Here is a 27,896-nt window from a genome sequence, read left to right as displayed (position 1 = left end):
AATTTACACCCACCAACAATAAACAATAATCAGTAACAAATATGTCAATCCCCATATGAATAACAACGATCCCATCCTCCCACCAAACCCCAAACATTAGCCCGCATGTTCACATAAACAAACGACAAAAAAGAATCAGGAATCACCCATAGTCACCATTAACACACACGGCCCCCCCTCCCCCTAACCTTCCCACCCACCCCCACCCCAACTAATGTTCGATATTATCCAGTTCTTGAAAGTGCATAATGAATAATGCCCATGAATTGTAGAACCCCTCCATCCTTCTCCTCAGTTCAAACTTAACCTTCTCAAGAGTCAAGAATTCCAACAGACCCCCCCCCCCCCCCCCCCCCCCCCCCCCCACCCCGCCAGGGCACAGGGTGGAGAGGCTGCTCTCCATCCCATCACAATCCGCCTTTGGGCGATCAACGAGGTGAAGGCTACAACATCTGCCTCTGCACCCATTATGAATAAAGATTATTATTATTATTATTATTATTAAAAGGGAGGCACAGGAAATCAGTCAGAAATATTCACATAATGAGATCAATAGTGCTCATCAATCAAAATGCTCAGACAAACACACTCAGTCCTGGTCTGAAATCTTGAAGTGACTCTAGCTGCTTCTTTCCATTTGGACTGAATGGATTCTGCCTCAGCCTGAAACAGATTAAGCAGAAAATAAACAGCTTGAACAACAGTGTAATTAATGGAGACTGAGGTTAATATTTGAATAATGCTTACCGTAATATTGCCGGAATTCCACTTATATTTTATTTGTATTAAACATTAAGAAAACCACTCACCACATCTCCTCTAGTGTCCTGCAGGTCTTTAAGAGGTGGCACAATGCGGGGACAGATTGGTCTGTAAAAAGGTTTGATCCCAGATACATAACTTGCAGCGACTTGTTTGTACTGAGAGCGGAGACCAGGTCCTCAATACAAGAATCTGTGAGACCAACATCCCACAGACTGGGGATCAGGGAGAGGAATGACAGGAATCAGGGTAAATCCAGTATTTATTAATAACACTATATCAATGGCATTAATAATTTACCACATTTATTCATAACAATATTATACAGGGATTTGTAATAAAACTAGCGCTGATACTAATAAAAATACAACGCTTATTCATAATATTGCCACTGATATAACAAATTTATTGACACAGTAACACAAATAATAATGATTAATAACAATCCCTGACACTGATAATTTATCGTGTTAATTAATAATATTGCCACTGATACTAATAATGTGAATCATTTATGAATAACATTGTTACTGAAACAAATAACAATGTACTGTATTTATTAGTCACTGTCATTGATATGATTAATAATGTACAAAGCTTATTAATATAATTTTATAATCTACAGTATTTATTATGTGGAAATACAGAAAATAGTAGGTCATTTAACCCTTCGAGTCTACTCCACCATTCAATATGATAATGGCGAATCCTTTATCTCAAGGCCACACTCCAGTGCTTTCCCCTTCCCCTTACGGCTGGGATTCTCTGACCCCCCGCCGGGACGGAGAATCCCCGGGGGACGCGAGAATCGCGCCCCGACGCCGGCTTCCCGATTCCCCCCCCCCCCCCGCTGATTCTTGGGCGCTCGTGGGATACCTGTCGCGCCAGTCAGGGGCGTTGAAAGCGGCCACCACGGCCATTCTCCGGGCCCCGATCGGCCGAGTCCCACCGGCGTGGGTTACTCAGGTCCGACACGGCGGGATCAGGAAGGTGAGTCTGTGGAGGCCGTCCTGGAGGGAGCGGATCTGTCCCCGGGTGGGGGCCCCCACGGTGGCCTGGCCCGCGATCAGGGCCTACCGATCGGCGGGCGGCTGGTTCCGTGGGGGCCTCTGTTCCTCCGCGTCGGGCCCATGTAGGGCTCCGCCATAGTGCCCGGAGGACGACGCAGAGACGGGAACCCCCGTGCATGTGGAAACTCGCGCTGGCCGTTCCGCGCTGGCTGGAGCTGCAGGGACCACTCCAGCGCCGACCTAGCCCCCTCGGAAGGGGAGCATTCCCCATTATCGGGGACCGTTGACGCCACTTTTCAGGCCGGCGTGGGGACGTAGCCCCAGTATTGGCGAATACCGCCCATAGAGTCTAGAATTCTATCTATTCCCTTTGTAAATTTATTCAGTAACTTGGCTTTGACAACCTTCTGTGGACAAAGAATCATCGAGGTTTCCAGCACACAAAAAGAGACATTTGGCCCATCATGACCGCCAGCCATCAAGTATTCTAAGGTCATTTTCACGTATTTGGTCCTTAGCCTTGTAATAATAATCTTTATTGTCACAAGTAGGCTTACATTAACACTGCAATGAAGTTACTGTGAAAAGCCACTAGTCGCCATATTCTGGCACCTGTTCGGGTACACAGAGGGAGAATTGAGAATTCTCAGCTGGTACGGGAATTGAACCCACACTGCTGGCCTTGTTCTGCATCACAAACCAGCTTTCTAGCCTACTGAGCTAAACCACATATAATGTTCTTACTTCCTCATTGCAACTTACTGTTCCAACTATTTTTGTGTCGTCTGCAAATTTGGCTCTAGAACTTTCTATGCATGTCATTTTTATAGATTGTAAATAGCTTGGCCCTAGGATCGACCCCTGTGGCACTCCAAGAGTTACATCTTGCCATCCAGAGAAAGACAAATGGCTCCCGACACTCTGCTTCTGTCCGTCAGCCAGTCTTCTATCCAAGCTCATAAATTACCCAAGTCCCATGTGATGTAACCTTGCGAATGAACCTTCTGTGCGGCACCTTATCAAACACCTTCCGCATAGAGAATCCCGCTGCCACCATATGGCGGACTGCCGAGGAATGCAGGGCTCTGTGGCTGGAGAATCCCGCCATTAATCATCGATTGTTGTAATATTCCAACTGGTTCGCTAATATCCTTGAGGAAAGATACTCGGCTGTCCTCACCTGGTCCTCACTTGACTCTTAACTGTTCCCTGATATAGCCCAGAGAGCCATTCAATTCAAGAGTGTTAACAATATTACAATATTAGCCACATGTTTCACTGGCGGAGGAATTCTCTCCTCCCACCCCTCGTCAATGGGGCCGGAATTCTCTGGCCCTTAGGATTCTCTTTTCCCGCTGGCAGGATAACCCCCGCCTGCAGGTTTCCCGGCGCTGTGTGGTGGTTTCAATGGAAAATCCCACTGACAAGCATCGGGAGGTGAGAATCCTGAGAGTGATTGGCACACCGCCAGGGAATACGCGGCTGGGCAAACGGAGAATCCCACTCAGGAATATTCATTGAAGCCACCCCACCAGGAAACCCATGGGCAGGGGTGAGCTGCCAGCAGGAACAGAGAATGCGACGGCTGGAGAATTCTAGCCCCAATTAAGTGCACAATTTATTAAATAGACTGTTAATTACACCAGCAGTTATTTAGTGTTTATTAATAACACTCTTGCTGATTATAACATACAGTGCCAGAAATCCAGTTATTATAAACACATTCTCACACACTCTGGTACTTACTCCAATTTCTGTATTTTACAGTCTGGCTTCCTCAGAGCTGCAGATAGGAGTTTCACTCCTTTATCTCCCAGTTCATTGTAATCCAGGGTCAGAATGATCAGTGATTGGTTTGCAGTGAGAGCGGAGGTGAGATCTTTAATGCACAAATATGTGAGATTGTTTTCATAGAGTCTGAAGGTCGGAGAGAGAGAAATATCAGGGATCAGAGAAAATCTTCACTGTTTATTGTTATACGAAGAATAATTTTTAGGATAAATATAATCTGTTTGTCTGGTACTTACTCCAGTTTCTGTATTTTACAGTCCGGATTCCTCAGAGCCGCAGACAGTAGTTTCACTCCTGAATCTCCCAGATCATTGTTTCCTAGTCTAAACACAGGCAGAGTGCAAGAAACAAACTGAATCAAACCCCAATGATATCTCTCCAATATGAACAAAAAGAGAGAAATCTCAGGAAGCTAATTAACTGATTTATCTAAAACGGACAATAAATTCTATTCTGTCAAACTCTTCATGTACCCTGGGCTAGTGCACAGTCAATTCTAGCCCCATGCGCCCCATGTGCCCTGGAGTCTTAACACAAGTGAATTAACCAATAATTCTTTAAAAAAATACCTTGGCTGCCCAATAATTACAGTCACCAGGTTTGTAAAATTAAACACAATTACTGTTTCTTTTTCACAAGGACTTTCGTGCAAAATGCAGTAAATACAACTGGTTAATGGAAAGCTAATACCTACAACCCACTTTAACTGTCCCACCCTCTATCCACACACAAAAGACAGACAAACACAGGGATGAAAAGGGGTAAAAAAAATAATAAGGATGAAGGTCAAAAGATAAGCAGGAGAATTCCCCTTTGGCAGGATTCTTCGGTCCGTTGGGAGTGCTCCCATGCCCACAAATTTTCCGATGGCACGGGGTGGCTACAATGGGAAACTCCATTGGCTGGCTGCGGGAACGGAGAATCCTGCTGCCGGTGGGGCCGTGCCGCGGTGGAAAACACAATGGCAGACCGGAGAATGCCACTCTAGTGCCTAATAAAAATAATAATCGCTTATTGTCACAAGTAAGCTTCAATGAAGTTACTGTGAAAAGCCCCTAGTCACCACATTCCAGCACCTGTTCGGGGAGGCCAATACAGGAATTGAACCTGCACTGCTGCCTTGTTCTGCATTACAAGCCAGCTATTTAGCCCACTTGCTAAATCAGCCCCTTTATCCAGCCTTTGCTTTATATAGTGATTCTTCAACACACTTTCTTCACAGCAAGCCTGCTGATTAAAGTCTTTGGTCTGCAGCCTGTAATGGTCTTCTTGGTAGTTTCATTCATTCAGGGTCCCTGTAGTTTAGAAATGCAGCACTCACAGGCGACAGACCTTCTGATAAAACCCATTGCTTTTCAACTTTGCTTTCAGTTTGAGATTCCCATTCAGGCCTCTATCTTTCTGTAGAGAGAGTTGGTCAGTTCTGCCTCAGGAACAGGAGTGTAGGAACATAGCAGCAGGAGTAGGTCATTTAGCCCCTTGAGACCCGCCTGAGGGGTCTTTATTGATGGAAGCTCTCTAAGGTTGGACATAATGTTGAGTCTACCAAGATTCCAGGGCTCTCATCCTCCACTGTTTCAACATCATCCTTGGAGCACTTATTTTGTACTTCCTATGTGCCGATCCTTCTGTTCAGATAATAGTCCAATCTGGGGCTGGTTTAGCTCAGTGGGCTAGACAGCTAGTTTGTAATGCAGAAGAAGACCTGCAGTGTGGGTTTAATTCCCGTAGCAGCTTACCCGAACAGGCGCCGGAATGTGGCGACTAGGGGCTTTTCACAGTAACTTCATTGCAGTGTTAATGTAAGTTTTTATGAGAGAGATGTGAGGGGCAGACAAGTGAAGGTTTCTGCGCCTGCGGGATAGGGAGTACTCATTCTTTTTTGCCAGTGCACAATATGTATTAAGGATTGATTTTTTTTTTGTTATTGGAAAGGTGCTGTTGCGAGGAAGGCAAAATCTTTGGCGATTGTTATCTCTCACCATGCTCCACATTGAGTAGATGTGGCCCTGGAGAAGGGGCCAACTCAGAGGCCTGCATGGAGGTTGGATGTGGGGTTATTGATGGGCCCACATTTCTGTACCAAATTGGGAAAGGTGACTGAGGATTATGTAGGATTCAGTAGGAACTGGGAGGGTTCACCATCAGTTGTGTGGGGAAGCATTGAAGGCAGAGGGGAGGGGCGAGGTCATCTTGTTTAATGCTAGAGAGGAGCGACAGTGGTTGGTAGAGGAGATTTTAGAGGTGGATGGAAGGTATGTGGAGGATCCCACTCTGGGCCTTCTGATGAGGAGGAAGGAGCTACAGACGGGTTTGACCTTGTGTCCACGGGGAAGGCCGTTCGGCAGTTGAAGCAGGCGAGGGGAACCGTGAACGAGTAATGGGGAGAAGGCCAGCCGCTTGTTGGCAGGCCAGCTCCACTGGCAGATGGCTGGTTGATTGTCCGGGCCCGGGATAGGACAGGGTTGCTGGTGGTGGCACCAGAACAGGTGAACAAGGCATTTGAGGAACTCTATAAATATTTGTACAAGTCAGAGCCTCCAGAGGATGAGTCGGCAATGAGGGAGTTTTTGGTGTTTTGAAGTATCCCAAAGTAGGAGAGGAAGAGAAGGCAGGATTGGAGGAGCCAGTGGGGGTGGAAGAATTGCGGTTAGCGATAGGGAAAATGCAGTAGTTAAGGCACTGGTTTTCCGGTAGAGTTTTATGAAAACTTTATGGATAAGTTGCCATAGTGTTGGTGGAGATATTTGAGGACACAGATGGTAAGGGGGCACTGCCAGAGAAAATGTGACAGGCATCCATTTCATTGTCACTCAAGAAGGACAAGGGGCTGGATTCCCCGCTGGAGGGACCCTCCGCAAGGGGTCGGAGCTGCGGGCGCTGGAAACAGCGCTGCTCCCATTTGCCTCAGGGATGTTCTCGGGGTGGTGGCCACGCTGAAAATATGGAGGAAATTTCGAAAGCACTTTATCATAGATAATCATAGAATTTACAGTTCAGAAGGAGGCCATTCGGCCCATCGAGTCTGCACCGGCTCTTGGAAAGAGCACCCCACCCAGTATGGAGTTCAACACCTCCACCCTATCCCCATAACCCAGAAACCCCACCCAACACAAAGGGCAATTTTGGACACTAAGGGCAATTTATCATGGCCAATCCACCTAACCTGCACATCTTTGGATTGTGGACTAGAGCATCCGGAGGAAACCCACACACACACGGGGAGGATGTGCAGAGTCCGCACAGACAGTGACCTAAGCCGGAATCGAACCTGGGACCATAGTAGCTAACCACTATGCTACCGTGCTGCCCGGTAGGTTGAGGGCGGGGTCGTAGTTGATGTCGACCCGAGAGAACCACGGGTTCGAGTCAGGGAGGAAGGCCTCAGGTACATGCAGATGCGGGATTTTGTGGAAAAAGGTTTTCCGACCTTTCCTGTGACACTGACCTCCTCGTGTTGGAGGGGGTTGTTGTCGGTGATGGGGTTGGCGGGAGGGGGTTCTCAACTGCTCGGCGATCTCTGGGAGGCTTGTGGTTGAGGATAAGGCATCTCCGGAGGGGATGAAGGCTACGTCGGAGAAGGGGCTGCGGATAGCGCTGGATGAGGGGTTATGGTGTGAGGTGCTGCGGAGGGTGAATATGTCAACCTCGTGTGCGAGGCTGGGGTTGATGCAGCTGAAGGTGGTACACAGAGAGTAGCTCACTAAGTTGAAGATGAACCCAGGGGGTTTGAGGGGGTGCATCCCCGTTCATGAGTTTCCTGGCAGTGTGGGCAAGTTCTGTGACTGATTAGAACTCTACAGTTATGCCCCTAGCTGTGATTGCAGAATGCCATATGGAAGAATACCACCTTCTCAATGATGGTCTGGCAGCTGAAGACAGTTTTAAATCAGAAACATTTCTCAACTGCTAAAGGGCAGCTTCTCTCAGAGACACCCTCTTTATCTGTCATGCATGAAATGGCAGCTCGAATGATGGGGCTGCCACTCTCTAATTATTGGACGGCATCCTATTGTTCCTCCAGCTTTGGGACCCCACTACCCCATCCTCAATTGGATGACCACTGTGCCCACGACCCACTAATTGGCCGTTTTCTCTAAAATCACGTTGCGCGCATTATGCTACATGGTGCAGGTTTGGGTCCTGGAATTGGTCCCAAAGATGGGCTCCAAATGGTGCGGCCGCATTTGGAGTATTGCGTGCAATACTGGTCGCCGCATTATAGGAAGGATGTGGAAGCATTGGATAGGGAGCAGAGGAGATTTACCAGGATGTTGCCTGGTATGGAGGGAAGATCTTATGAGGGAAGGCTGAGGGACTTGAGGCTGTTTTTGTGAGAGAGAAGAAGGTTAAGAGGTGACTTAATTGAGGCATACAAGATGATCAGTGGATTAGATAGGGTGGACAGTGAGCGCCTTTTTCCTCGGATGGTGATGTCTAGCACGAGGGGGACATAGCTTTAAATTGAGGGGAGATAGATATAGGACAGACGTCAGAGGTAGGTTCTTTACCCAGAGAGTAGTAAGTGCGTGGAATGCTCTGCCTGCAACAGTAGTGGACTCGCCAACACTAAACGCATTCAAATGGTCATTGGATAGGCATATGGACGATAAGGGAATAGTGTAGATGGGCTTTAGAGGGGTTTCACAGGTCGGCACAACATGGAGGGCCGAAGGGCCTGTACTGCGCTGTAATGTTCTATGTTCTATGTCCCAACCGTGAAAAGAATCCAGACCATAATGCCAGATACTCGCAATTCATGCAGCAATAAACTTACCTCAATTCCTGGCAATTGTGAAGCGTGGATCTCAGCCGCTGGAGCCCTTCACACTGAATGCAGCAGTTCCCGAGATTGAGTTCTTTTATTATAACACAGAGACCAATGGTATGAGACAGGACAGCACAGTCAATCGGGGTCAGTCGCATTTGACTAAATGTAAGTGTTTCCACAGACCCCACTGTCTTCTGAGCCAGTGCTTTATTCTGAGACTCAAACAGGTAGTGGAATGTGTTCAGAAGGTTCCTTTTTCCAGTTTCTGTTTCTGTGTTTATAATCTGACCTTCAACCTTCTCCTTCACCCAGTCAATCACTCGGCAGGTTGTTTGACGAAGGAATAGGCCCAGGAACTTCTCCAGGGGCCGAGCTGCCTGTGAGGAGGAGAGACCAGCAACAAAACGGAGTAATATCTCAAATCGCCCATCTTCCTCGCTGTGGGCTTCACTGAGGAGTTTCCCAATGTCGCCGGTATCTGGTGTTAGGAATAGTGCGAGTGCAGCTACAAACTCTTGGATGGTGAGGTGTGGGAATGTGTAAACCACACTCTGGGCAGAATCATCTCTCTCCAAAAGTTCCATCAGGAACCCAGACAGGAACTGGGAAGGTTGCAGATTGGACTTGATCAAATCTCCATTTCTGAACACAATCTTCTTCTTGGAGATTCCTGTGAAGGCCATCTTACCAAGCTTCAGTAACACATCACGGGGGCTTTCAATCTCTCGGCCATGGTTTTTCAGAATGTTGTAAATATAGTAGGAATATAGTTGGGTGATGGTCTTGGGAACTTGCTGCAGTTTCCTGTCTCTTTGTGTAAAGAAGGGACCCAGTGACAGACCGAGGATCCAGCAGTAGGAAGGGTTGTAGCACATGGTGTACAGGATCTCGTTCTCCTCCACATGTTTGAAAACAGCTGCTGCCACCGTCTGATCTTCAAAAAACTTATTGAAATATTCCTTCCGTTCATCACCAACAAATCCCAGGATTTCAGCCCAGACACTGATCTCAGCCTTTTCCAATAAATGTAATGCAGTGGGGCGGGTGGTCACTAGCACTGAACATCCTGGGAGCAGCTTGTGCTGTATTAAACTGTACACAATGTCAGACACTTCACACCAGCATTCGGGATCTGTGCACGTGGACTGAGGTTCTGTATTTCTCCGATTGTCAGCAAAACTAATCCTGTCCTTGAATTCATCCAAACCATCGAATATAAACAGCAATCCCTCTGGATTCTTCCAGAGCTCTCCCAGAACATTCCCAAAGTAAGGATAGAAAAACAGTATCAGATTCCTCAGGTTTATTCTACAGTTAATTGTGTTCAAATCTCGGAATTTAAAACTGAAAACAAATTGAAAGTGTGGGTATATTTTCCCAGTGGCCCAGTCATAAACCATCTTTTGTACCATTGTTGTTTTTCCAATTCCCGGGACTCCACTCACTGCTGCTGAACTCCCAGATTTGGATTTTCTCTGGGAAAAGCTGCTGTGGAACAGTTGATCAGTTCGGATTTTTTCCAATTCCCTCCGGAGCTCTTTCTCTCTCCACTCTTCATGGTCTCGGCCTCTTGCCAGCAGTTCATGTTCTACAAGTGTCCGATCTCGAACAGTAGAAATGATCGTAAGCTCAGCGTATCGATCAACCAGCTGGGAGATCTTCACCTTCTCCTTTATCAGGATAGTGTTCACTCTCAGTGTTTCAGTTTGTACTCGGAGTGTCTCCTTGTGTTTCCGCTGAACATCTTCAATTAGAACATAAAGTGTTAGTTTTACTGACATGGGAAAAAATGCTTCACAATAACATTTCATTGTTCACTAAAATGGTGCAAGACTTAGTTCAAAGTTTCAATACATTTCAAAGTTGCAATTACAATTTGGTAATGCAAACCTTGCTTGAACATGAACAGTGATCTAAAATGTTTCACATCTTTACTTGATTCTCGTATTCACTTAACATGAATAATTCTATGTGAGTGATAATTTCCCTCTGGTGGTTAAAATTAACGGTTTGCGAGACTTCTGGTGACGGTGGATGTGTTGAGCAGACTCAGGAAAGCTGGGTCTCCTCCTCGAAACTCGAAAGTGTGCACTTTTAGCCCCAAATTAGGCAGCAAAATCAGGGAACAAAAACCCCCATCCTCCCCTAATACCACCACAACGAACAGGCAACAATTTTAGGAGCCAAAAGGCCAGAAGAATCAGTAAAAGCCTGGAGGAAGAATGAGGCCATGTAGAAGACGGGAGGCGATGAGGAATTGGCTGCACCCAAACAGGATAGGCCACCAGGGCATATCCGGGCTATCCCCCAATAAACTAATGGATGGACCTCCGAACACAGGAGTTCCAATTGCACAGAGACGCCATCAAATTAGAAATGATGGCGACGGTGATGGCAGTGTTCGCCCCTTCTAAGCAGAGCTGGAAAAGGGGGAGCGGCGACTGTTGGCACATGAGGTGACAATCAGATAGCTAGAGAAGGCAGTGACTGGATCGCCTCAATGGAGATGGAGATAGCAAGGTGGTGGTGACACAAGGGACGTGAAGCGAAAGGCCGAGGACCATGAGTATCGGTCATGCAGTCAAAACCTCCTCATTGTCATCTTCAGGAGGGTACTGAGGCACACAGTACTTGGCCCAGATGCTTGGAAAGCTGGTTCGAAGCGAAAGCTTCCCCGAGCCCCTGGAAGTTGACACAGCCCACAGAGTCGACAGGTCATTCCAGCCAAAGCGGCCGTGGGCCATCATTGACAAAGCCCACAGAGTCGACAGGTCATTCCAGCCAAAGCGGCCGTGGGCCATCATTGACACAGCCCACAGAGTCGACAGGTCATTCCGGCCAAAGCGGCCGTGGGCCATCATTGACACAGCCCACTGAGTCGACAGGTCATTCCAGCCAAAGCGGCCGTGGGCCATCATTGACACAGCCCACAGAGTCGACAGGTCATTCCGGCCAAAGCGGCCGTGGGCCATCATTGACACAGCCCACTGAGTCGACAGGTCATTCCAGCCAAAGCGGCCACGGGCCATCATTGACACAGCCCACAGAGTCGACAGGTCATTCTGGCCAAAGCGGCCGCGGGCCATCATTGACACAGCCCACAGAGTCGACAGGTCATTCCAGCCAAAGCGGCCGCGGGCCTTCATTGACACAGCCCACAGAGTCGACAGGTCATTCCGGTCAAAGCGGCCACGGGCCATCATTGACACAGCCCACAGAGTCGACAGGTCATTCCGGCCAAAGCAGCCGCCGGCCATCATTGCGAAACTGCATCGGTACCAAGACCAGGAAACGATCATGAATTGGGTAAGGCACACACGGTCCTGTAAATGGGAGGGACTCTCAATCCACAAGTACCAGGACATTGGGGGAGACCTAGCCAAGCGCCGGGCTGAATTCAAACGCAGCCAAGGTGACCCAAGACAAGAGCAATGTGCGGTTTGGGATGCTCTACCCGGCCAAGCTCTGGGTATCCTCCCAGGGTAAGGAGCTCTACTTCACTGCACCGGCACAAACAGACGATGTCGTGAGCAAACACGGGCTGGGAAGGCTGTGACACCAGCAATGAACTTGAACTCTTGTTTCCTCTGTTTAAAAAGAAGGGACTAATTGCACAGGATTGATCTGCCTTGTCTTCAGTCTGGCTATGAGTCTCGGGAAGGAGGGGGTGAGAGTGGTAAGGTACAGAAAGGGGTGAGGAGAGGGAAAGGGGTGGGGAGAAATGCAAAAAGTAGGGGAAGGTAAAGATCACACCGGGGGTGGGCAGGCACCACACTAGCGGGTAGCACAGGAAGCACGGGCGAGGAGACAATCTCTGGCAGAACAAGGGGAGAAAACTAGATGGAGGGAAAGTAGGGGGATAAAACAGGGGCGGGGGGAGGCAAGGCCTGCAGGGGCATGGGCAGACAGGCCCAGGGAGAAGTCGAAGGGTGGGGGGAGGGAGGGTTGGATAGAACGCTGATCATGACAGGTCACACATGGTGACAACGGAAACAATGGCACCACAAACAGCCATCTTGGTGACCCCCCCAAACAAAGAGAAACCTTGGAGTACAGGGTCGCATCTACATGCCGTACACAACGATGGTGGCCACCTTGATTGGCCCCTGGACAAAAGGAAAACCCGGACGCAGGGCTGCTGCCAGATGGTGGGTATGGCAACACCAGCCAACAATGGCCCCCAAACAAAGGGAAATCCCCGGTGTGCAGGGGCGCCCCCACAAGGTAAATATGGTTTACCCCACAGGAAGGGGGAGGAACAGAACAGAAACACCCCATCAGAATATTTACCTTTAATGTGAGGGGACTTGACGGCCCGACGAAAAAGCCCAGAGCCTTTGCACATTTGAAACGCCTGACAGCCATCATCGTCTTCCTCCAGGTGAATCACCTGAGGGTGAAGGACCAATCGTGCTACGGGGCGAGGGCTAGGATGGTGGCCATACTGTTCAAGGACAGCATTTACAGCGATAAGGACAGCTATGGACCAAGGGAGATGGTACACGATAGTGGTGTCCTGGAACGAGCACCAGTGGTCCTAGCAAACGTGAACGCTCCCAACTGGGATGACGTGGAATTTATGAAGAAAACCATGGCAGAAATCCCCGACATAGACACACACCAACTCACCATTGCAGTGTGGTGGGGGGACTTTAACCGGTTACAGGACCCACGAACAGACAGGTCAAACTCCAAGACGGGGAAAAGGTCAAACACGGCAAAGGAATTGAACATCTTCATGGAGCAGATGAGGACAGTGGACCCATAGAGGTTCACACACCCAGAGGAGAAGGACTTTGCCTTCTTCTCCCAGGTACATGGTCTCAACCAGGATCGACATTTTCATAGTTGGGAAAGCGGTTCTTCCAGGGATAGTGGGAACGGAGTACTCCACAATCGTAATCTCCGACCACACTCCACAGAGGTAGCCACAGTATTAATATGGCTAGTCCAGTTCAGTTTCTGATCAATGGTAACTTCCAGGATGTTGATTGTGGGGGATTCACCAATGATAATGCCACATGATTGAATGTCAAGGGGCGATGGTTAGATCCTCTCTTGTCAGAGATGATCATTGTCTGGCACTTGTATGGTGCAAATGTAACTTGCCACTCATCAACCGAAGCCTGGATATTGTCCAGGTCTTGCTGCATTTGTACATGGACTCTTCATTATCCGAGGAGTCGTGAATGGTTCTGAACATTGTGTAGTCATCCGCAAACCTCCCAACATCTGACCTTGTGGTGGAAGGGAGGTCATTGATGAAGCAGCTGGACCAAGGGCACTACCCTGAGGAACTCCTGCAGTGATGTCCTGGAGTGATATCCTGGAGCTGAGATGATTGACCTCCAATCACCACAGCCATTGTGCCAGGTATGACTCCAACCGCAGCCCTGACTGTGGAACTGCTGGCAGAGAGGAAAAAGCTACAGATGGACTTTGACCTGCTCTCCACTGGGAAAGCAGTACACCAGCTCTGCCAGACACGGACGATCTTTTACAAACACAGAGACACACCAGGGAAATAGCTCAGGTTAAAGCAGAAGTGGCAGGTGAATCGCCGTGCCAGAAAAGATCAACAAAGTTGTCACAACTTTCTACCAAGGGCTGCCCACCTCCAAGCCCCCGGAGGGGAAGTCGAAGGTGAAGCAGTTCCTCGATGTACAGACATGACGTTCGTGGGGAAGATAAGAGACAGAGCCTGGATGCTTCACTAGAACTAGGGGAAATCATGGAGAGTGTCAACTCCATGCAGGGGCCAGATGAACGACCGGTGGGTTCTGTCTATTTCTGGTGGGTTGGGGAAGCTGTCCCTTCCCACCAGATGCCCAGCATTTGGGCCACGTAGTCTGTGGGGTCCCTGCCTTCAATCCCCTCCGGCAGGCCCACTATCCACAGATTTTGGCACCTTGATCAGTTCTCTTGATCTTCTATCTTTCTCAGACTCCCCTGTTTCACGACTAAACTTGTTATTTCCTTCGCCAGGGCGACGGTTCAGTCACTCTGGTCTGTTGAGGCCTTCTCTTGCACCTCTAGGGTGCTCTACTGGGCCTCCAGTCGCCTCTCCACCTTGTTCAGGACCACCTGCATGGTCGCCAGAGCTTCCGCGATCGCCACCCAGACCGCAACCTGGATACTGGTCTTTGTCTTCGTCTCCTCTCTATGCTCTCTCGGTTCCCTTGAGAGAAAATCCTCCACCCACCCTTTGGCGAAGAGGGGTGGCTCCTTGTGCGGTGGGTCGGTCCTTCTTGCTCTGGTGTGTCCCGGGTTTCATTGCCTCATGCGTCGGCCATCCCAGCCACTTTTTCCCATTTCGTGTCTCTCTCGGCCCCTCAAGTTGTTTTTTCTCAGCATCTCTGTTTGTGTTGTTTGAGGTGCGCAGAACCCTTTTTCCCTGTATTAGCGGGCTATTTTGGGGGAAAGAGCCTGCTTTCGGGTTCGTGGGAGGAGAGCTACATGATGTGCGGCTACTCAGTACATCCCCATCACCGGAAGTCCTGCTCCTATTTTCTATGTTTCTATGTCTTCCACCTGTCGCGGAGAATATGCGCACCATCCGGCAGACCCCACCCGACGAATGCCTCGGAGCTTCGATCTTTCCTCAGTATCATTTAATATTACGGGAAGTTCCTTTCGAACGTGGCTACCACATTGGTTCCCATGCACCTCCTTCTGAAAAAAAGGATCACGTTTGGACTTGGAACGAAAGAGAAAATGCTGGAAAATCTCAGCAGGTCTGGCAGCATCTGTCGGGAGAAAAAAGAGCTAATGTTTCGGGTCCGATGACTCTTTGTCAAACATATGGACTTGGTGCTGGCTGCAGGAAGTAGCTTTTCGTAGGTAAAAGGGCAGTTGCCATCTTCCAGGTTGCTGACCCATTACGATCCTGCCAAGCCCTTGTTCATCACATGTGATGCTTCCCCTTGTGGTATTGGGGCTGTCTGTTACCACCAAATAGAGGACTGAAGGGAACAGCCGATAGCTTTTGCCTCCCATTGTTGGATGTAGTGAAAAAAATGCATGCGTGGATAAGAAGGGCCTGGTGGTGGGGTTCACCAGGAAACGCTTTCCATTAGTATGTCTACGGCCCCCAATTTACACTCATTTGGATCGTGAACCTTTACTCGGACTTTTCAGAGAGGATAAAGCCATTCCGCCCTTTGCTTCCACCTGCATCGAGCGCTGGGCCCTAGCACGGGTATTATTTTGATCATAGACCGGGGATTCAAATTGCGAATGAGCCAGTTGCCGTCGTCAACAGGCGCCTTGTCGACCCCCACGATGGCCTGAATCCGTGAATGGACTCAGATGGACCCGATCCTTTCCACGTGGTCCTGCAAGGGAACAGCATCAACTGCTCCCAGGCCAGTTGAAGGCATTTTCCTCGAAGCTGTCATCCCAGACAAAGGGCAGGAGTTAATTCTGAAAGACGTCCACAGCGGCCGTCCAGGTGTGTCCAAGATGAAAATGATGGCACGCAGTTACTTATGGTGGCCGGGCCTGGACGCAGACATCGAGACAATACTGTGTTTGCCAAGAACATCAATAGCTCCTGCCAGCCACACCCCGGCAATGGACACACGCATGCCAGCTTTGCCGGTCCTTTTCAGGGGTCTCTGTTCCAGTTAGTGATTGATGCACAATCGAAGTGGCTTGAGGTACACAAGATGGCGGGAACCACGTCCCGGGCGATCATCCAGAAGTTGCGTTTCTTGTTTTGCATGCAAGGCCTCTCTGAATTGCTGGTCACCGATAATGGCGCTCCTTTCTTTTTTTTAATAAACAATTTTATTGAGGTAGTTTTTGGCTTTATAAACAGTTACAGACATCATCAGAAAGGAAGCAAAAAAGGCAAAAATGTGCAAACATCCACGTTCTTTCAATACTTCCACCGTAACATATTGCACAAGCCCGCTCCCCTCCCACCGGTACTACCCGCCATATTTTCCCTCCTACTCTACTCTAACCCCCCCCCCCCCCCCCCCCCCCCCTGCTGACGCTCACTCTCCCGCAAAGAAGTCAATAAATGGTTGCCACCTCCGGGTGAACCCCTGCACAGAACCCCTCAAGGCGAACTTGATTTTTTCCATCCCCAGGAAACTCGACATGTCCGCAAGCCACCACTCCGTCTTCGGGGCTTTGAGTCCCTCCACGCCAATAATATTCGTCGCCGGGCTATCAGGGAAGCAAAGGCCAGCACATCGGCCTCTTTCTCCCCCTGGACGCCCGGGTCTTCCGAAACACCAAAAATTGCCACCCCTGGGCTCATCACCACCCTTGTTTTTAGCACCTGGGACATGACCCCCGCAAATCCCTCCCAGTACCCCCTCAGCTCAGGGCATGCCCAAAACATGTGAACATGGTTCGCTGGTCCTCCCGCGCACCTAGCGCATTTGTCCTCTATCCCGAAAAATTTACTCATCCGAGCCACCGTCATATGGGCCCGGTGAACGACCTTAAATTGGATCAGCCCGAGCCTAGCACATGTCGCGGTCGAGTTTACCCTACTCAGGGCCTCTGCCCACAGCCCATCCTCCATTTCCCCGCCTAGCTCCTCCTCCCATTTAAGTTTCAGTTCCTCTGTCTGGGACCCTTCCTCCCTCATGAGCACCTTATAAATACCCGAGACTCTACCCTCCCCTTCATCCCTCCCAGAGACTATTCTGTCTAGGATCCCCATTGGCGGGAGGCGCGGGAAAGATGGGACCTGTCTACGAACAAAGTCCCGCAACTGTAGGTATCTAAAATCATTTCCCCTTACCAACCCAAATTTCTCCTCCAAGCTCCTCAAACTCGCGAAGCTCCCTTCCAGGAACATATCACCCACCCTTCCCGCCCCTGCTCGCCGCCATACTCGGAACCCCCCATCCATACTGCCGGGGGCAAACCAATGGTTGTCGCAGATTGGCGCCCAGACAGACGCCCCCATCTCCCCCACATGCCTCCTCCACTGGCCCCATATCCGCAGGGTCGCCACCACTACCGGGCTGGTGGTGTACTTGGCCGGCGGCAGCGGTAGAGGAGCCGTGACCAGGGCTTCCAAACTGGAGCCCCTGCACGAAGCCGCCTCCACCCGCTCCCAAATAGACCCCGTACCCACCATCCACTTCCTTATCATAGCGATGTTGGCCGCCCAGTAATAATTGACCAGACTCGGCAAAGCCAGCCCTCCCTCGCTGCGGTTCCTCTCCAACATCGCCTTCTTTACCCGCGGAGACTTTCCCGCCCAGACAAAGCTCATGATCAGCCCGTTAACTCTTTTGAAGAAGGACTGTGGGATAAAGATCGGGAGGCACTGAAAAATAAACAAAAATCGAGGGAGGATTGTCATCTTTACAGTCTGCACCCTCCCTGCCAGCGACAGCGGGAGTGCATCCCATCTCCGAAACTCTCCCTTCATTTGCTCCACCACCCTGGCCAAATTTAACTTATGCAGCCTGCCCCAGTCTCGTGCCACCTGGATTCCCAAATACCGGAAATTTTCCTCAACCAGCCTAAACGGTAGCCCTCTCAATCTGTTCTCCTGGCCCCTTGCCTGGACCACAAACATTTCACTCTTGACCGTATTTAATTTGTATCCTGAGAACTGGCCGAACTCCCTCAGCATTCCCAGTATAGTTCCCATCCCGGCCACTGGGTCCGACACGTACAGGAGCAGGTCGTCTGCATAAAGAGAAACCCTGTGTTCAACCCCGCCCCTCACCATCCCCTTCCAACCCTCTGCGGCTCTCAGCGCCATCGCCAGCGGCTCTATGGCCAGCGCAAACAGCAGCGGGGAGAGCGGGCAGCCCTGCCTAGTCCCTCGGTACAACCTAAAGTACTCCGACACTTCTCTGTTAGTCCTGACGCTGGCCCTCGGGGCCTGATATAATAATTTGATCCAATCCACCAATCCCTCCCCGAACCCAAACCGTCCGAGCACCTCCCATAGATAGTCCCACTCTACCCGGTCAAAGGCCTTCTCGGCGTCCATTGCCACCACTACCTCCACCTCTCTACCCGCCGGGGGCATCATTATCACGTTGAGCAATCTCCTCAGATTGGCCGCCAGCTGCCGACCTTTAACGAACCCAGTTTGATCCTCCCCAATCACCTCCGGTACACAGTCCTCCATTCTCCCCGCCAGTACCTTTGCCAGGAGCTTGGCGTCTACATTAATCAGGGAGATTGGCCTGTAGGACCCGCACACCTCCGGGTCTTTACCCCGCTTCAATATCAGAGATATGGTGGCTTGTGACATTGTCGGCGGCAGGGTCCCTCTGTCCCTTGCCTCATTGAAAACCCTCGCCAAGACCGGGCCCACCAGCTCAGAGAACTTCCTATAAAACTCTACTGGGTATCCATCCGGCCCCGGGGACTTCCCCGACTGCATGGCCTTTAGGCCCCCCAATACCTCCTCTACTCTAATCGGGGCGCCCAGCTCTTCCACTTGCCCCCCCCCAACTGTTGGGAATGTTAACCCGTCCAGAAACCTTTTCATCCCCTCCGGTTCTTCCGGCGGCTCCGAAGTATACAGCTTACGATAGAAGTCCCGGAATACCCTATTCAATTCTGCCGGATCCTCCACTTTGCGCCCCCCCTCGTCCCTCACTCTACCTATTTCCCTGGCCGCCTCCCTCCTCCTGAGTTGCTGCGCTAACAGTCTGCTAGCCTTTTCCCCATACTCGTACACCACTCCCCTCGCCTTCCTAAGCTGTTCCACGGCCCTGCTCGTGGATAGTGCCCCCAGTTCCGCCTGTAGCCTCCGCCTTTCCCTGAGTAAAACCTCCCCCGGGGACTCCGCGTGCTCTTCATCTATCCGACCCATTTCCCTGACCAATCTATCCATCTCTGCCCGGTCTGCCTTGGCTTTGTGGGCCCCAATTGAAATCAGCTCCCCCCGAACTACTGCCTTTAGCGCCTCCCACACGGTCGCCGCTGAGACCTCCCCAGTGTCATTCACCTGCAGGTAATTTTTTATACATTTCCGAAGCCTCTCGCAGATCCCCTCCTCCGACAGCAGTCCCACATCTAGCCTCCATTGCGGGCGTTGATAACTCGCTCCCCCGAACTGCAGGTCCACCCAATGCGGGGCATGGTCTGAAATGGTAATTGCTGAGTATTCCGTGTTCTTTACCTCCCCCATACAGTCCCTGCTTATTACAAAGAAATCTATCCTGGAATATACTTTATGGACGTGCGAGTAAAACGAGTAGCCCCTTCCTGTTGGCTGTCCCTCTCTCCAGGGGTCCACTGCCCCCATTTGCCCCATAAACCCTTTCAGCTCCCTTGCCATTGCTGAGAGTCTACCCGTTCTGGGACCCGACCGATCCAAAGTCGGGTCAAGGACCATGTTAAAGTCCCCTCCCATTATTAGCTTGCGAGAATCCAAGTCCGGGATCTTCCCCAGCACTCTTTTAATAAAGTCCACGTCATCCCAGTTCGGGGCATATATATTCACCAGCACCACCCTTCTCCCCTCCAGTCTGCCCCGTACCATCATGTATCTGCCCCCCCTGTCTGCAGATATGCCCTCTGCCTCAAATTGCACGCGCTTGTTGATCATGATTGCCACCCCTCTGGACTTCGAGTCCAAGTCCAAGTGGAAGACCTGGCTAATCCAGCCCTTCCTTAGCCTGGTCTGGTCTGACACTTTCAGATGTGTCTCCTGCAACATAATTACGTCCGCCCTCAGGGCCCGCAAGTGCGCGAACACCCGCGCCCTCTTAACCGGCCCATTCAGTCCCTTGACGTTCCAGGTGATCAGCCTGGTCGGGGGGCACATCCCACCCCCCCCACCCCGCCGGTCAGCCATAGCCTTTCTCGGGCCGGCCCCTGACCCGTGCGTCGCGCCATTCCTGGCCCGCCCTTTGGCTGCCTCCACCCTCGACCTCCTTTCCAGTGCCTATTTCAAGTCCCTCTCCCGTCAGCAGAACAACCCCCCCCTCCCCTAACCCCCCCCCCCCCCCCCCCCCCCCCCCCCCCCCGCCATCTACTGGCTGTTACTTCCCCCCCCATCTGACTTCCTTGACTAGCCAATCTGCTAGCCCGGTGACTCAACACTCCGGCGCCTTCCTGTCCCATTCCCCTTGTTCCCCCGTCCTCCTCCCCCCCCCACTGGGGCAAGCCGGTTCCAGTGTCTTCCACGAGCTGCACAAAAAGCCCAAACAGGAAAAAAAAAACATAAAAAGGGAAAAAACCACAGAAAAAAAGAGAAAAAGCACATAAATGTCCATGAACAAAGGAAAGAGTCTCAAATGTTCCGCTTGGCCCCTTTGGCCCAGCAAACCGTTGAGCAGCGGTCCAGGCACATTCGACGTTCCTTCCCACAAAAATCCTCGGGCCCTAACTCGCGTCCTTGGGGCCTCCTTTCGGGACCAGCCCCAGGTCCCTCACAAAATCCATCGCTTCTTCGGGCTCGGAGAAGTAGTGGTGTTGACCCTGGTGCGTGACCCATAGCCGGGCTGGGAACAGCAGACCAAACTTCACGTGCTTCTTGAACAGCACCTCCTTGACATTCTTAAAGGCTGCTCGCCGCCGAGCCACCTCCTGGCTTAGATCCTGATAAATGCGGAGAACACTGTTGTTCCACGTGCTGCTCCTGGCGCTCTTTGCCCACTGCAGCACCCGCTCCTTGTCCACGAACCTGTGGAACCTAATCACCATCGGGCGGGGGGGTCCGCCCGGCCGCCCCTGCCTTGCCTGCACTCTGTGTGCCCCCTCCAGCTCCAACGGTCGTGGAAAGGCTTCGGCTCCCATCAGCTGCTTCAGCAGATCTGCTACAAACGCTGCAGCATCAGCTCCCTCCGCCCCCTCCGGGAGGCCGACCATCCTCAGATTGTTCCTGCGGATTCTATTCTCCAGCTCCTCCACTCTGTCCAGCAGTCTTCTCTGCCGCTCTTTCAGGCCGTCCACTTCTACCGCTGCAACCGTTTGCGCATCCGCCTGCTCCTCCACCGCCTCTCCCAGCTCCTTAACTTTAACATCCTGGGCGTCCATCCTCTGGTTCAGCTGATCCACCGCTTTCTGGATTGGGTCCAAGCTGTCCCGCTTCAGCGCTTCAAAACTGGACTTCATTACCTGGAGCATGTTATCCAGCGCCAACTGGATTGCTGAGTCCGGGGTCCGCGTGTCCGCCATCTTAGGTCCCAGGTAATTTTCTTCAGGTCCTTGTCTCTGTCCCTTTTTCTCCTTCTTCTTCTGCCTTCTGGAATCCCGCTGTTCCATATGCCGCAGCCCGCTCCTCAGCGCCTTCGCTGCCGCTTTCCTTTGCCCAGCACCTTAAATTTTTACCCCCCCTCCTGGGCATCTGAAGTGGGTCCAAGCTGTCCCTCCTCAGCAACTCCAAACTTTTTTTTCCCTTTGTCCTGGAGGAAGGAAGGTCCGTGGGTCCGCCATCTTACCCTTCAGGTCAGCTTCCTCCTTGCCTCCGTCTCTCTCTCTCTTTCTTCCTCACCTGCTGGCCTCCCACACTTTCATTTTCTGCAGCCCGCTCTCCTCTTCTGTTCCCGGCAGCCTTTCTGCCGCCTCCGTGGTCCCGCTATCGCGGGGAAACAGCTGTTCAGTCCCGCCGGAGTGAGAGCCCACCGAATGTGCGGCTCACTCGGACATCGCCGCCACCGGAAGTCCGAATGGCGCTCCTTTCACGAATGAGGAGCTCTCAGGACTTCTGGTGATGGGGATGTACTGAGTAGTTGCACATCAGGAGAGCGGCCCTGCCCCATCGTATGTCTGACGGCTGTTACTGTCAAATTACATTTGCCTCCCGGACACTGATGGCTGCCGAGAAGAACTATGTAAATATTGGTGTCAAACATAAAAGCACCAGCTTTTGGGGCTGGTTTAGCACACTGGGATAAATAGCTGGCTTTTAAAGCAGACCAAGGCAGGCTAGCAGCACAGTTCAATTCCCGTACCAGCCTCCCCGAACAGGTGCCGGAATATGGCGACTAGGGGCTTTTTATAGTAACTTAATTTGAAGCCTACTCGTGACATTAAGTGATTTTCATTTCATTTCATTTTCAAACATTTTCATCAATAAGGGTCTGCACTCCATTTTGTCATCATAACTGACCATAAGCTGCTACAGGGCCTCTTTCGTGAGGACAAAGCATTCCTGCCAACAGCGTCTGCATGGATCCAGTGCTGGGCTTTGCTGTCAGCCACATATATGAGTACTCTCTTGAACACCGTCCAGGGACACAAATTGGGAATGTGGATGCATTGAGTTGTCTTCCCTGCCAGTTGTGGAGGTCCACAGAATGACGTCCGTCACGTCCTGAGCCACCATAGAGTGCCTGTGTACTTTTTCGGTTTATGGCATATCCGCGGTGCTCGTCACTGATAATGGAGCCTCGTTTACAAGGGAATGCAAAGCACAATGGAATTCCCCATGTCCGCACCGTCCTTATCACCTGCGTTGAAAGGCTTAGTCGAGAAAGCCATGCAGACTGTAAAAAAGGGACTGAAAGAGCAGACAGAAGCTAGATGGACACCCTCCTGGCAAGTTCCTGTTTTCGAACAGAACCCCTCACGCGGTGTCTGGGATGTCATTTGCCAAGCTGTTAATGCGTCGACGACATCAGATGCAACAGTGTTTGATGATGCCAGACATTGGGGCTAAGCTGCACAGTAACCAAAAATAGCAAGGGTTTTGCCCGGCTCAACACGACCTCTTTGAGGCTTTGTACCAGGTGACCCGGTCTACACTGTAACTTTGCCGAAGGCGCTCGCTTTTCTCTGAGATCATCATACATCAATTGGGCCCTGTATCTTATCAGGTTCGTGTTTGTGGCCAGCTTATGCAGCGACTCCTGGATCGTTTAAAAAAAAATTAGTGTATCCAATTCATTATTTCCAATGAAGGGGCAATTGAGCGTGGCCAATCCACCTAGCCTGCATATCTTTTTGGGTTGTGGGGGCGAGACCCACACAAACACGGGGAGAATGTGCAAACTCCACACGGGCAGTGACCCAGAGCTTCTTCTTCATCAGGTACGCGGAAGAGCTCTTCGTTAGATTATCCGGTTTCATTGTCGGTACGGCCTGCTGCGACACCTTTGTTTTCCCGTGATGCAGACAGGACAGAAATGCTATCCCCAGACTCCGACATGGAGACGCAATCATCTAGGATCTCCGATGGTGTGGTTCCACTGCCCTTGGCTGCTGACCAGCAGAGGCATTCCTAATGTAAACGTGGGTCACCAGAAAGGTACGTGCCGGTTGGTCCTACTCCTCCGCTTGACGTCGACCTGCCGGAGCCGAAACATCTTCGTCAACCGACTGCTGCAAGTGTTGCATCGGTTTCTTCTTCATCGCCGTCAATGATTTTTGCAATTTTGTTATCTTCTCATCATCCTTCGAGGGTATCTTCTATATTGGAGGGGTGGGGGGGGGGGGGGGGGGGGAGAATGTAATATATATGTATAGAATCTCTATGCTGCAGAAGGAGGGCATTGGACCCAGTGAGTCTGCACCAACTCTTCAAAACAGCACTGTGTTATGTCCCCTCCCCTGTCCTATCCCCATAACCTCATAACCTAACCTCCACATCTCTGGACAGTGGGAGGAAACCGGAGCACCCGGAGTAAATCCACACAGACACCCGAGAATGTACAAACTCCACACAGTCAGCCAAGGCCGGAATTAAACGCGGGACCCTGGCTCTGTGAGGCAGCAAAGCTAACCACTGTGCCACATTGCCGCCTTTGCCATAATAACCAGCACGGGACATATGGTGTGGGGATGACTGGTTTCCCCATGATCCTTGAGGAGCTGCTTGAAAAGATTGTGTTCAAGCGGAGGGTCGAATTTACAACATTTATGGGGAGTTAATGGAGAGGGTGAGGGCTTCGGTGGAGTCAGGAAAATGGAAGTGGGAGGAGGAGCTGGTGGGATATTGCAGTAGGGTTTTGGAGTGCGGCCCTGCGGAGGATACATTCGACCTCCAGGTGGACGAGGCTGAGCCTAATTCAATTTGAAGTGGTGCATCGAGCACACGTGACAGTAATGCAGATGATTCGCTTCTTCCTGGAGGTGGAGGATAAATGTGGGCGGAGTTTAAGGGGGCCTCACATGTTCTGGTCTTGGACAAAATTGGTGGAGTTTTGGAAGGCCTTTTTGGGAGGTCATGTCAGAGAATTGGGGAGTGAATGTGGTCCTAGCCCTCGGGTGGGCCGAGCCAATGTGTCGGCGAATTCGGGAGTGCAGGTGGGGAGAGAGGCCGGTGAGGCCTATGCCTCCCCGATAGACCAAAAGTGGATCTTCAAGATCCTGCCAGGTGTGTACAGGGTTTCATAGTGTATCAGGGTCCTGCCAGGTGAGTACAGGGTTTCACAGTGTATCAGGATACTGCCAGATGTGTACGGGGTTTCACAGTGTATCATAGAACAGTACAGCACAGAACAGGCCCTTCGGCCCTCGATGTTGTGCCGAGCAATGATCACCCGACTCAAACCCACGTATCCACCCTATACCCGTAACCCAACAAACCCCCCCTTAACCTTACTTTTTAGGACACTACGGGCAATTTAGCATGGCCAATCCACCTAACCCGCACATCTTTGGACTGTGGGAGGAAACCGGAGCACCCGGAGGAAACACACACACACACGGGGAGGACGTGCAGACTCCGCACAGACAGTGACCCAGCCGGGAACCGAACCTGGGACCCTGGAGCTGTGAAGCATTTATGCTAACCACCATGCTACCGTGCTGCCCCTCACGGTATCCTGCCAGGTGTGTACAGGGTTTCACAGTGTATCAGGATCCTGCCAGGTGTGTACAGGGTTTCACAGTGTATCAGGATCCTGCCAGGTGTGTACGGGGTTTCACAGTGTATCAGGATCCTGCCAGGTGTGTACGGGGTTTCAGTGTTTCAGGATCCTGCCAGGTGTGTACAGGGTTTCACAGTGTATCAGGATCCTGCCAGGTGTGTACAGGGTTTCACAGTGTATCAGGATCCTGCCAGGTGTGTACAAGGTTTCACAGTGTATCAGGATCCTACCAGGTGTGTACGGGGTTTCAGTGTATCCGGATTCTGCCAGGTGTGTACAGGGTTTCAGTGTATCAGGATCCTGCCAGGTGTGTACAGGGTTTCAGTGTATCAGGATCCTGCCAAGTGTGTACGGGGTTTCGCTGTGTATCAGGATCCTGCCAGGTGTGTACAGGGTTTCACAGTGTATCAGGATACTTCCAGGTGTGTACAGGGTTTCACAGTGTATCAGGATTCTGCCAGGTGCGCACAGGGTTTCACAGTGTATCAGGATCCTGCCATGTCTGTACAGGGTTTCACTGTGTATCAGGATCCTGCCAGGTGTGTACGGGGTTTCACAGTGTATCAGGATCCTGCCAGGTGTGTACGGGGTTTCACAGTGTATCAGGACCCTGCCAGGTGTGTTAGGGGTTTCACAGTGTATCAGGATCCTGCCAGGTATGTAAGGGGTTTCACAGTGTATCAGGATCCTGCCAGGTGTGTATAGTGTTTCACAGTGTATCAGGATCCTGCCACGCGTGTACAGGGTTTCACAGTGTATCAGGATCCTGCCAGGTGTGTACAGGGTGTCACAGTGTATCAGGATCCTGCCAGGTGTGTACAGGGTTTCACAGTGTATCAGGATCCTGCCAGGTGTGTACAGGGTTTCACAGTATATCAGGATCCAGCCAGGTGTGTACAGGGTTTCACAGTGTATCAGGATCCTGCCAGGCGTGTACAGGGTTTCAGTGTATCAGATTCCTGCGAGGTGTGTACAGGGTTTCACAGTGTATCAGGATCCTGCCAGGTGTGTACAGGGTTTCACAGTGTATCAGGATCCTACCAGGTGTGTACAGGGATTCACAGTGTATCAGGATCCTGCCAGGTGTGTACAGGGTTTCACAGTTTATCAGGATCCTACCAGGTGTGTACAGGGATTCACAGTGTATCAGGATCCTGCCAGGTGTGTACAGGGTTTCACAGTGTATCAGGGTCCTACCAGGTGCGTACGGGGTTTCACAGTGTATCAGGATCCTGCCAGGTGTGTACAGGGTTTCACAGTGTATCAGGATCCTGCCAGGTGTGTACAGGGTTTCACAGTGTATCAGGATCCTGCCAGGTGTGTACAAGGTTTCACAGTGTATCAGGATCCTACCAGGTGTGTACGGGGTTTCAGTGTATCCGGATTCTGCCAGGTGTGTACAGGGTTTCAGTGTATCAGGATCCTGCCAGGTGTGTACAGGGTTTCAGTGTATCAGGATCCTGCCAAGTGTGTACGGGGTTTCGCTGTGTATCAGGATCCTGCCAGGTGTGTACAGGGTTTCACAGTGTATCAGGATACTTCCAGGTGTGTACAGGGTTTCACAGTGTATCAGGATTCTGCCAGGTGCGCACAGGGTTTCACAGTGTATCAGTATCCTGCCATGTCTGTACAGGGTTTCACAGTGTATCAGGATCCTGCCAGGTGTGTACGGGGTTTCACTGTGTGTCAGGATCCTGCCAGGTGTGTACGGGGTTTCACAGTGTATCAGGACCCTGCCAGGTGTGTTAGGGGTTTCACAGTGTATCAGGATCCTGCCAGGTATGTAAGGGGTTTCACAGTGTATCAGGATCCTGCCAGGTGTGTATAGTGTTTCACAGTGTATCAGGATCCTGCCACGCGTGTACAGGGTTTCACAGTGTATCAGGATCCTGCCAGGTGTGTACAGGGTGTCACAGTGTATCAGGATCCTGCCAGGTGTGTACAGGGTTTCACAGTGTATCAGGATCCTGCCAGGTGTGTACAGGGTTTCACAGTATATCAGGATCCAGCCAGGTGTGTACAGGGTTTCACAGTGTATCAGGATCCTGCCAGGCGTGTACCGGGTTTCACAGTGTATCAGGATCCTGCCAGGTGTGTACAGGGTTTCAGTGTATCAGATTCCTGCGAGGTGTGTACAGGGTTTCACAGTGTATCAGGATCCTGCCAGGTGTGTACAGGGTTTCACAGTGTGCCAGGATCCTGCCAGGTGTGTACAGGGTTTCACAGTGTATCAGGGTCCTACCAGGTGTGTACAGGGATTCACAGTGTATCAGGATCCTGCCAGGTGTGTACAGGGTTTCACAGTTTATCAGGATCCTACCAGGTGTGTACAGGGATTCACAGTGTATCAGGATCCTGCCAGGTGTGTACAGGGTTTCACAGTGTATCAGGGTCCTACCAGGTGCGTACGGGGTTTCACAGTGTATCAGGATCCTGCCAGGTGTGTACAGGGTTCCACAGTGTATCAGGACCCTGCCAGGTATGTACGGGGTTTCACAGTGTATCAGGATCCTGCCAGGTGTGTACGGGGTTTCACAGTGTATCAGGATCCTGCCAGGTATGTACAGGATTTCACAGTGTATCAGGATCCTGCCAGGTGTGTACGGGGTTTCACAGTGTATCAGGATCCTGCCAGGTGTATACAGGGTTTCAGTGTATCAGGATCCTGCCAGATGTGTACAGGGTTTCAGTGTATCAGGATCCTGCCAGGTGTGTACGGGGTTTCACAGTGTATCAGGATCCTGCCAGGTGTGTACTGGGTTTCACAGCGTATCAGGATCCTGCCAGGTGTGTACAGTGTTTCACAGC

At 51.1% G+C, this 27,896-nt stretch overlaps 1 protein-coding gene across 1 annotated transcript in view; it reads right to left on the bottom strand.

Moving 5' to 3' along the window:
• Positions 1-513: 513 nt before the first annotated feature.
• LOC119967838 (NACHT, LRR and PYD domains-containing protein 3-like) overlaps positions 514-27,896 on the bottom strand; it is a 41,118-nt gene continuing 13,735 nt past the window's right edge. Inside the window, exons 4-8 of the mRNA XM_038800873.1 lie at positions 8,341-10,078; positions 3,800-3,886; positions 3,519-3,689; positions 810-977; positions 514-663 (exon numbers count right to left, since the gene is read on the bottom strand). Coding sequence (XP_038656801.1) covers positions 576-663; positions 810-977; positions 3,519-3,689; positions 3,800-3,886; positions 8,341-10,078 — 2,252 coding nt within the window. The 3' untranslated portion in view covers positions 514-575. The remainder of the gene's footprint in view (positions 664-809; positions 978-3,518; positions 3,690-3,799; positions 3,887-8,340; positions 10,079-27,896) is intronic.

Source organism: Scyliorhinus canicula, chromosome 6 (assembly GCF_902713615.1).
Source record: "Scyliorhinus canicula chromosome 6, sScyCan1.1, whole genome shotgun sequence".
Classification (NCBI taxonomy): Eukaryota; Metazoa; Chordata; class Chondrichthyes; order Carcharhiniformes; family Scyliorhinidae; genus Scyliorhinus; species Scyliorhinus canicula.
The sequence above is the reverse complement of the archived record's forward strand: the minus strand, read 5'-3'. Positions and strand labels throughout refer to the sequence as shown.